The sequence below is a fragment of the Melampsora larici-populina genome (genome assembly GCF_000204055.1).
Source record: "Melampsora larici-populina 98AG31 unplaced genomic scaffold MELLAscaffold_28, whole genome shotgun sequence".
NCBI lineage: Eukaryota > Fungi > Basidiomycota > Pucciniomycetes > Pucciniales > Melampsoraceae > Melampsora > Melampsora laricis-populina.
Genome location: NW_006768792.1, coordinates 454,105 through 465,430, shown reverse-complemented (window position 1 = coordinate 465,430; position 11,326 = coordinate 454,105). Strand labels below are relative to the sequence as shown.

At 40.7% G+C, this 11,326-nt stretch overlaps 2 protein-coding genes across 2 annotated transcripts; both read right to left on the bottom strand.

Annotated features, from left to right (window-relative positions):
• Positions 1-857: 857 nt before the first annotated feature.
• On the bottom strand, positions 858-1,848 carry MELLADRAFT_72331 (uncharacterized protein; the record flags this gene model as incomplete). Its single annotated transcript, XM_007411977.1, has 2 exons — positions 858-1,637; positions 1,710-1,848. The coding sequence occupies one exon, from the start codon at positions 1,569-1,571 to the stop codon at positions 1,284-1,286; it is 288 nt and encodes a 95-aa protein (XP_007412039.1).
• A 2,502-nt stretch (positions 1,849-4,350) lies between these two features.
• MELLADRAFT_78286 (uncharacterized protein) lies at positions 4,351-7,463 on the bottom strand (the record flags this gene model as incomplete). Its single annotated transcript, XM_007411976.1, has 5 exons — positions 4,351-5,075; positions 5,149-6,655; positions 6,721-7,004; positions 7,066-7,165; positions 7,248-7,463. The coding sequence occupies 5 exons, from the start codon at positions 7,288-7,290 to the stop codon at positions 5,069-5,071; spliced, it is 1,941 nt and encodes a 646-aa protein (XP_007412038.1).
• Between the last annotated feature and the right edge of the window lie 3,863 nt (positions 7,464-11,326).

Below are 11,326 nucleotides of genomic sequence, written 5' to 3'. Positions count from 1 at the left end.
TGTACTAAGGCTGTTATAGTTTATGGAAGACCGCGAATGATCGGAAATTGTTGGGTGAGACTATTAGATCGTGATAAATTCCAGCTAGTAGCATTCACTGAAGGTGGGATGATTGCGAGCTGAAGAGCTTGCCCAGTGATTTGACTTGGGCTTTGACCCCAGTTGACCGGCGATATGATCTGCAGGGGGGTGGTGGTGCTTGAATCAGAAACGTGGGGCGATAGGACTTGAAGGTTTGGATCGAGGTGTATGGGAGTTAAGTAGGATTGACTTGCAGGGGGTGGGGGTGATTCAGGCATGGCTGTACAACTGATGCTCCTCTGGGAAACGGAAACTGAAATAAGTTTGGTGGCCTCAGCAACGAGGCTTTGTTAAGTCAGCATATGTAAGTCTTAAGTATGCAGATTTGGTGCAAGTTCCGTGCAAGATGTTACAAGAAGTTGCACAGAACTTGCACAGAACTTGCATAATTTCTTCTCGAAGTTTGACCACCATAATTATATACCAAGAAACCCAAATTGATCCATGAATAAAATTCCAGAAACTGTTGAGATTTCGAAGATTATGATTTTCTTTGATAAAAAGTTGACTTTGTAAAGAAAAAATCTACTTTCATTCAACTTAAGATGAATAAATGCGTGTTCCTTACAAAAGCTTCATGATCACATCTTCCAATAGTCATGAGACCTGAACCCAAGATTTGACCTACTCCCCAAGAGTGTATCCCATGGATCATGTCCTGATAGTCAATCAATCAATCCAAGTAACTTACCAAATCTCAATCTCACACCATTCCATACTTTACCCGTCCTAACCACTCAACTCTCCCTAATCCTCAAAAAAACCCAAAAAACAACAAAATCATAAAAAAACCTTGTTCTATATTTCCTGCTTTTTTTCATGATAAACCATCTCGAAAAAAAAAAAGAAAAAAAACCATACAGACAAATGATGATCATTCAATATATATGTAATTGAAGAGATAGATAGATAGAGAAAAAAAAGACATTTAAGAATGAAGTCAACACACAAACACGTAGAGAAAAAAAATGAAAACGTTCATTAAAACTCATCATTATTAAAAAAACAAAAACAAAAAAAGACAAAAACAAAAAAAAACGTATGAACAAGAGTGAGAGTGAGACAGAGAGAAAGATAAGATGAGATATTGAAGAAGAAGAAGAAGAGAGAAAAAAGAAGTAAAGTCCTTAATTAAAACAAAGTCTAAGCCAAAAAAGTCAAAACCAAAAAAACATCCTTAAAACAATTTGATTAAAAAACTTTCAAGTATTACAAGGAGGTGCCGATAACCTCATCGGTCTAGCCGCCAAGATCGGTTCGACCAAAAACCTACAATCTTCTAAACCTCTCTGATGTGAATGTGAATGTGAAGGAGTCGAAAGCCGATGATGTACTTCATTAGGTAACCTTTCTGAGGAATCTAAACCAGGATGATGATGGGGATGATGATGATTGAATGGAACTAAAAGTGTAGAAGGATTTGAGATGTTTGGACTTGGAGTTCTTAAGGATTGAAGTGCAATCTTTAATTCTGAATTCGTGACGCTCATTAATTCGACTGGTAATCCATTCAAACTGATCGTTTCTAATCCTGAACTCTTGGATTTAATTATAACCTATCATAGAAAGACAGAATGAATTTCAACCTGAATTTTCAAAAGTTATTCAAGGGGTAAAAAAACACTTACTTTCACCACTAATGAATAATTCACCACAGCCCATTTAGTTTGACAAGAATCCCCAATCGAATAATGATAGCGACTCTTAGCCTTAGGAATCTGTAAAGGAATGATCCTAGTAGGCACCAAAGCATCATTTGAAAGGGTCGAAAACTCTGAAGAATGTAATGAATCGGTTTCCACTAAAGTAGTGGTAGTCGAAATAGCAGAAGAATGTCTTTTAGTAGAAGATTGAGAATTCAATCGTGAAGGAAGTGTGTTAGGTGTAGGTGTAGATCTAGATCTAGCTTTCAAGTGTCTTAGTTTCCATCGTTTGGCTGATGGTAATCCTAAGCCTAAAGCTGATGGTGTATCAATCGAATCCATCACATCTCCTTCATGTAGATGATGATCTGATTCGGTATCTAATTCAATCGATAATGTTCGTTGTAATCCTACTGAAACGTTCTTGATCACAATCGGTTCGGATGTTGAATTAAGTGGTAATAATGAAACCGAAACCCTTGCAAGATCTCCACATGCAATAATCGATGGTGCAGTGATCGAATAAGAAAATTTAGAACAACTACTTTGTAATCTGTTTTGATGATGATGATGATGATGATTTGTAGAAATCGGTCTAGAATAATTTGGTAAAAACATTGGATGAGTCTTGACGATTGTTGAACCATAAATCCCAGTAGGTTTATGTAAAATCACTATTAAAAAAAGATTATATCACAATTCATCAGTTTAACAAGTTCTTCAAGTTCTTCATAGATTTCAAGATACATATTGTAAAAAAGATTTCAAGTTCACCTGCTTCAACCTGCCACCAAGCTTTCCAAGTACGATAAGTCATTGAACCAACAGCTTGACCACCTAAAGACCTTTGAGTAGCCGAAACCGGAATCACTAATTTCCAATTCGTATCAGTATCACCCAAGAGTCCATATCCTTCTTGTTGATCATCAATGGTAGTAGAAGTAGAACTTGAAGCACTCCAAAGAGTTTTTTCAGTTTCCCATAAAACATTAATCTTTGGAGGTTTAAAATTATTACTACTACTACTACTACTACTACTAGGATCAGATCCTAGTCCAGCACCTTGACCTGGATGAGCACCTATTCCTTCATAACATCTGATTCGAATCACCACCTTTGATGCTTCTAATGATTGACCATCTTTTTCTAATCTAGTTGAAACTGTACCTGAGATGATAACAGGTGATAAACCTAAATAACCATGATGTGGAAAGAAACGTGCATTGTTACCACGTCTTGGAGTGATTGAGATTTTGACCATGATCGATTTGGATGATGAAAGGAATCAAGTAGATCGGCTTGAGTTTGATGGGGTTGAGTTGATTGATGATAGTTAGATTGTTGTTGAGAATGATTGATTGATAGCGTATTAGAGAGATAGAGAAGAGTATCTAAGTAGTAGTCGTGGTAGTAGTAGCTAGTAGTAGTATATAGTAAGAAGTCAGCAGTTTGTCAAAAACCATTGAAGAAAAGAGAAAAAGAGAGATGAAGGAAATCGAAGAGACTATTATCTAGAAAGAGAGAGAGAGAGAGAGACTCAGACTCAGACTCAGACTCAGAGTGAGACTACTGACTACTGAGTACTGACTACTGACTACTGAGAGGGGTTGAATCTAAAATCCAATCGAACTAGTGGGAATTCTATTTTTAGTGTGAAGATTCAAACTACTCAATCAATACTGCTACTACCAGTGGCTACGGCTACCAGTCACTCTGGCTAATCATTTTAGTCTCAATTCCTATTCAACCAACAAGACTTGTACAAGTGAGGCCGGAAAAGATACGACACCAGTTTACTCCGCCGGCCCCGACTGGTGTACTGGGTGGAGTAAACTGGTGTCGTATCTTTTCCGTCCTCACTTGTACATATAACTGTAGTGTCAGCAATCCCAATCTACTTAGTACACACTTCAACCTTGATCCATCAATTTAATCAATCAAAACTGAGCATATCAATCAATCAATCAATCCAATCCTATCTTTCCTTTGTCCAAATTTACACCTAAATCACTCATTTCTTCTCTAGGATTTCTTTTAATTAATTCATTAATCGTTCATCATATCATATCATACATATGTCGAGTCAAAGATTATGAGAAAGACTTGATCAAATCAAATCAAATGTCCATTAATTAAAGAACAAATCACAGACTGATATACAATGACATCATCTTCTTCTTATAAGAATGTTCCATATCCAACAGAAAACATATGATCGAGATTCGAAAACAAAACTCAAACCATGAGTCTGCGTATATACCTGCTGCGTGTGAAAAAGAAATCAAGATGCGTTCTGACCAGGTGGCCATTTCATGTGGAATGACATACGAGATGCGCTTCGACCATTCCATTTCATCTTGGATGACGTTTTATCAGTAGCAAAATATCAACCAACAAGAATCAAACTCAGATACATCATTTTGACTCGTCGATTTTATATACAAAACCACATCCAAACCACAAGGATCCAATACGGTAGGTTGATTACTGATCAAGTCTGTTGATCCTTTTCAAGACTTGGGTCTCAAATGTACATAGACTTTGTCTTACCTTTTCTCACATTGAAATCAAAAAGTTTCAATCTCGAATATGTCTCATCTAAGGGCACATCAGGCAACAAGTTCATCAATCAAAAATGTATATAAGAAATATAAAAGTACAATTTCATGGGTATCTTCGATTTGCTAACATTTATAACTATATAAATAATTTCAATAATATAGTCTATATGTGAACATGTTCTATTTCACCTTTAACAAAATGTATTTTGAGCTCAATCTATATAGCTTGGTTACAGAAGATTAGGTCATCAAAAAAAGTCTATAGGTTCTTCTACTAACTGAGCTCTTGTCTAATGGTGAAATTGAGTATAGGGTTGGATGTGAGGTGTGTGTGTGTGTAGGTGTGTGTACGAGAGATATACGTCCGTCCAAGACAAGATATTGATCGATTCGGATGTGGATATTTTGGAGAAGTCGTGATGATGAAAAAAGATTTCTCGTCGTAAAACGTGGCTACGACTTTCTTCTTTCGTAAACTTCCATCTCTAAACAGAACTTCCAGCGCCTTTGATAAAGAATGACGAACGTGATGACACCTCAAAAAACCCAAAGAAGAAATCGATTGTACCCCCAAAAAATTGTACGAAGATCATGAAAGAAAACATAAAAGATACTAAGGAAAACAGAGATGGATCAAATCTTGATTGATCTATTTTTAATGAGATTTTTTGAACGGGAATCCGATAACCTGACAAACACTAAGGAAAGTGGGCCATCTAACGGATTGACGTTGTGTTTGAATCAAGAAACGATCTTGATCCAAGAAATATCGGCAATGAAGTTCTACCACCTGTTAGGGTTCAGAAAGCACCAAGTCAACAAAAACGATCATTCAAGTAAGACGTCTTTCGAGTGTGACTTACCATCCGGCACCACCTCCACCTCCACTAGGAGGGCCACTGGGAGGGCCACTTGCGGCATACATATAAGCACCCTGCCCGCCAGCAGGAGGGCCGCCGTAACCACCACCATAGCCACCATAGCCTCCTTGTTGATATCCACCACCACCACCACCATATGGATTGCCCATACCACCGCCGGGAGCTGGTCGCCGGAAATCGGCATTTCCCGAGCGACCCCGTCCTCGTCCTCCACCGCGTCCTCGACCTCCACCTCCAAAGGAAGATTCTCGACCAACGACCTCAAGCCAGTCTGGAATTTCTTGATGAGCCTCACGGAGAAGCTCAATCAATTCACGTACAATGTTCTTATTGCCACGGTTGAAGAAAGCAGTAGAGACACCAGTGTTACCCGCACGACCCGTTCGACCGATTCGATGAACGTAATCGTCAATGTCGCTAGGCAGATCATAGTTGACAACATGAGTGACGTTAGGGATATCGAGTCCACGAGCGGCGACAGCGGTGGCGACCATGATAGGTGTGCGACTCGAGCGAAAGGTCTCAAGAGCACGTTCACGTTCACGCTGAGTACGATCACCATGAATTGAGGTGGCAGCAAAGTTGCTTGAAACAAGGAAGCCTTCCAACATGTCGGCCATACGCTTGGTCTCCACAAAGACGAGAGTAAGTCCACCTTGAGGCATGGATGTCAAGATGTCAAGAAGGACACTTCGTTTATCAGCATCTTCGACATATTCGACCTTTTGAGTGATGTTTTCGCTGGTAGATCCGACACGACCGACGGATAGGAAAATGTAGTCTTTCAAAAAGTCTTTGGCTAACATCTGAATGTCACGAGGGAATGTAGCACTGAACATGAGCGTCTGACGCTCGTGGACACCTGGCATATCTTCACCAGTGACGATACGTCGAATTTGAGGCTCGAACCCCATGTCCAACATCCGGTCGGCTTCATCAAGGACCAAGTAGCGGATGTTGCTCAAACTGATGCGTCCACGTTCGATCAGATCGACCAATCTTCCTGGTGTGGCCGAAAGTAGATCACACCCGTTCTCGATTTGACGCAATTGTTGGCCAACTTCGGCACCACCATAGACAACAGCAGGACGGACCCAAGAACGGTAGGTAAACTTGCGCGCCTCCTCGTGGATCTGACTGACCAATTCACGAGTAGGAGCCAAGATGAGTGCGGTAGGGAAAGCTTTACGCTTGCCATAGCCGCCACCTTGAGCTTGCATACCAGCGGTAGGAAGAGGACCTTTGGCGAAAGCAGCCGAGATGATCGGAAATAAGAATCCACCCGTCTTTCCCGAACCAGTTTGAGCACAAGCCATCAAATCTCGACCATTAGCGACGATAGGGACAGAGTATTTTTGTACAGGAGTAGGGGTCTTGTAACGGGCCAGCTCGATGTTGGCGAGCAAGTGTGGGTCCATAGGAGGGTTGGTGAATTCAGTGATCGGCTCAGGAACTCCGTTACCAGTAGCTTCAACTGGGATATCGGCATCTATAAGAGCAAGATGAAATCAGTTTCTCGACGGTCCATGAGTACAATAGGACTGAGGTTCCTACATCGATCGAAGTTGATACCGGTGTGTTGTTTGCTGGGATCTTGAGCATCACCAAAGAGCTCCTTTTCAACTCTCGGGTTACCAGCAGCAACAACATGCTGTCCGTCTCGCCATTCACCATAGCCATCGTTACGACGGCCACCTCCGCCTCCGGAGAAGCCACCGCGGTATGGACCATCATTGCGAGGAGGACCGGAAAAATTTGGTTTGGCACCCCAACCACCAGTTTGTTGATGGTGAGGTGGCGGCGCATGCATCGAGGGAGTTCCCCATCCGCCGGGGGAGCTACGAAGAAGGGTAGCAAGTAAGTATCAACGGCTCGAATGAGTGAAGAGACAAGACGTACGGTGCGTGTTGCATAGGTGGTCCAGGAGGGGGAGGACCTCCAACTTTCCTCATGTGAGGAGGAACATATGGCGGTCTAGTAGGGTTCAAGGTGATCGAGGCTTGAGAATCAAAAAGACAAGAGTTGTAAGGATATCAGCTAATGAAAAGAAACAAGAATGAAAGTCAACAAAGATGAATCACCGATTTTGCCTTCGATATCATTTAAAGCGTCATTATGTTGCATGATACGATAGGGTAAACTACTATTCAAAGCTCAATCTAGAGACAAAGAGACAGAGATTTCAAGTTGACCAAGTTAAAGTAAAAGCAGAAAAGGTCTCTCAAAAGTTAAGAAAAGAGAGAGAGAGATCGAATCTATTGTGAGTATGGTTGAGGAAGATGAAGGACGATCGAAGGCGAAGAAAGGCTGAAGTAGAAATCTAGAGTAAGTGGTAACAACCAAAATGGTTTTTAAGATTAAAAATTGAAAAAAATTAAACTTGCGTCAAATTTTAACCATGAAAACCTAAGTATGTAAGTGATATACTTAAGCCTGTATCACGGAGAATACTAGGGCTGTGACCTGTTGTGATTTGCTGTGACCGGGCCCGGGGCGCGACGAGGCCTCCCCGGGGCTCTTCCCGACCCGGAGTTTAGCCGAGGGTCTCTTGAATCACTCAGGGCTGACCAGGGCACACCCTGATTCTCAGCCCTGGAGGCCAGGCAGGGCCAGACTCAAATGGAGGAACAAAGAAAACTCGCGGAAAGGGGATATTTGTGTACTTCAAATCCCCTATAAAAGGCTTGACAGTAAGGACTGAGTTAGAAAGTGAAAACAAAGCTAAGAGACTGATTAAAAATTGAAAAACTTGACTTTGAATCAAAATCTTGTGTATAAAAATAGAAGAGCTCTAAATTAAAAAACTTGACTTTGATTCAATCTCATGTATAAAAAGGTATATAAGAGCTGTGATAGCCTAATTGAAAAATGAAAACCAAGTTTGTAGAAGATAAGCAAGTTGGTTAATATAACACCTTATTCAAACTATGGAGGCAAACATGTGCCTTGAGATTGTTAGGAGTGAAAGAGGAACAGTGATCACATGTCGCCTTCAACACATTAGAATACAAGCTCTCAGTAGGAGCACTGGTGTCCAAGTAGACAAGTGGCTTGCATATCTTACCCTGCGGAGGTGTGGTGAGGTAATCCTTGACTTTGTCTTCAATTGGGACTGTCTGGCGCCTCTTGATTTGATTTTGAGGTCAGTCAAGGTTGAGAGTGGATTCCTTGAGGTTGAACTATATCAATTGTGGGGTGAACAACCAGTTTGGATTTGATGGCATGTGAAGTAAAGTAAGCAAGTAGATCTTCATTCCCCCGTCCAGGCGATCCCATTGTTTGGGCTTTGAGAGCGGTGAGTTTGAGACACAGGTTGAGTATCTCAGCACATATGTACACAGCTTTTGTCTTGGCAGCCTTCTGGTACTGAATCACAGCCCCCAATCACAAGTCATTGGCAGGCCAATGCCATTGCATCTCAACAACTTCAAAATACTTTGGATTATTTTTGAATTAGGTGTTGAATTCACATAATGCAGTTTTCAAAAAGTCTTTGAAGATATCTTGACCAGTTATCAGATAGCTCTTGGATTTTCATTCAAAAGGTCTTGACCAGGATGGAACACATTTCCCCAATATATTAACCCAATATTGGACGGATAATAACTAAGTTTCAAATGATTATGAGCTGGTAATCAATTTCACCATGAGATGACCAATCCAATTTGCCAGATGCACCCTTCAAAGCAACAGTGGTGAAGTCCAGAATTGAGGTCTCTCAATATCTTAGATACAAATTAGAATCATCTACAAATCAAGAGTGTTCAAACAAGGAGGAGACCTCAGCACAATTATTTCAGACCATCTAAAACATAATATGAGGGTTTTGAACCAGTCATCCATCAATGTCCATGAATTTATCATCCTTGCCTTGCACATATCCCTGGTCAAACCACAAAAGGCAGTCAAAATAAAAAACCCCAAATCAACCCTGGGCCAGAAATGCAAATGTTGTGTGCTGCGCTGCGTGTGCATTGCGGTTTTGTTGACCGCACCGCACCACATAGTCAATATAGGCCCTGGCTATTTGCAGCCCACACAAAATCCATGTAGGCGCTGCCAAAACAGCGCCCACATGAAGGTTTCCCACGAAAAAGCGCCTACATTTACGATGTAGGCGCTTTTTCCCTTTTCAAATGACGCCTACAGGCTGAAAAACCAATGTAGGCGTCATTTGTGTACGCCTACATTCTAAAAATAAAATGTAGGCGTAAATTTGAAGCGCCTACATTGTGTAGGTGTCACGAAGATGTGCCTACATCTTTTTTTTTTGACTGTGGGCATAATTTTTGTGCGCCTACATATGTTAATTCCAACACCCTTGTAATTTAATTCCAACACCCTTATAATTAATTATAAGACCCTTATATGTTTATAATCAAATGCCCACTCTTACATTTAATACCCTTATCATTTAATACCAACACCCTTATAATTAATCTCACCACCCTTATAATTAATCTCACCACCCTTATAATTTAATACCAACACCCTTATATATTAATACCAGCACCCTTATAGATTTGTATTCACACGTGTATAAGACCCTTATAACTAACTTAAGCGCCTACATGGAAAAAACAATGTAGGCGTTCAAAAAAAGCGCCTACATTTTATTTTTAGAATGTAGGCGCTTGAAAATAGCACCTAAATTTTGTTTTGAGAATGTAGGCGTACACAAATGACGCCTACATTGGTTTTTCAGCCTGTAGGCGTCATTTGAAAAAGGAAAAAGTGCCTACATCATAAATGTAGGCGCTTTTTGGCGGAAAACAACCGTGTAGGCGTAATTTGAACAGCACCTACATGGATTTCATGTGGGCTGCAAATAGCAACGGCCTCAATATATATGTTCCCGCAGTGCAACAAGATCCCTGGGGTCTGTGTTTTTTTGGACCGCAACAACATTTGTTGTGTTGCACAAAGGTGGAGGCACCACACAACCTAGCCAACAGCACGAGTTGCTAAATTTTCTTGCTTGTTGCGGCGCAACACAACAAAAAAACATGATGCTGTGGTGTGTTGCGTTGCTGGCACAGGATTACCCAAATTCAAAACTCACCAGATACATCAATTTCACTGTTGGGGGTGTTTTTCTTTGAACATCAAAACCTTGTTTATTCTTGATGAAAACTAGCTTCCCAATTACCTTGTCACACTCAATGATGTGATATCCTCCATGCTTGGTGTACAGCACTGAGATGTTCAGCAAGTCAGGAAACAAATATTATGGATTCTTGTGTTTGTCATCATCATTGAGAGGTATCAAAGAAATGACAACAAGGAGTGGATTTTCCAAATTGTGAAGCTTGATAATGTCCTTGATACTACCCTTCCATTTACAAGAGGTGTGTGAATATGAGACATAGGTATTTCCAAGTGTCTTCCTGTAGGTGCTATATGGCTTGTTTGAAATTAGTATCCCGGTTGTAACATCAAATTATCAGGGTGCAGTGTACTCCACCCCTATATAACCATCATTTTGAAGTGCCTTAAAAGTGATTGGACTGAGTTTGGTGGATGTCCACTTGGTCTGGCGCTTTCTTAAGAGGTATTCTTCAATGTTTGGATCATTTTCAAAAGCAGTGTGATTGGGCAGGCAGAATCTTTCTGATGACTGGACAAGCTTGGTGTGAAAACAAGTTGGGATTTTGACAATGCCTGGTGTAGATGACTGGACAAGATCTGTACCATAGCTTTCCAATATCTGTGCAAAATGCAGTTAAGACCTGCCTTACAGAGGCTTGAGAACTTTTTCCAAAAAGAAACCAAAACAGTTTTGCATCATGGGATGTAATGGCCTGCCAGTGACTTGTGATTGGGGGCTGTGTTAATGATCATCTTGATCATTGGCATGATTGGCACCTCCAGTTCCTTACACTTGGATTCAGCCCAGGCCTATCAAGATACAATGCAACATTTCAGTAACTAGTTATCAGATGAAAGAGTTTATAAACATAAGAAAAAAATGAAAAAGCCTTTTGAAGACAATTAACAAGTCATTTATAGTTAGGCATGACAAGAAAGAAAGTGGGGTGTAGATGGCCTTTGATTGTATTGGTCATAGTAGCAAGAAGCCCCAAGAATTGCACTGGATTTACAACCAAGATCCACTCTTTGTGGTCAACTTTAGAGCACTCCAGTGCTGGGTTACAGTGGC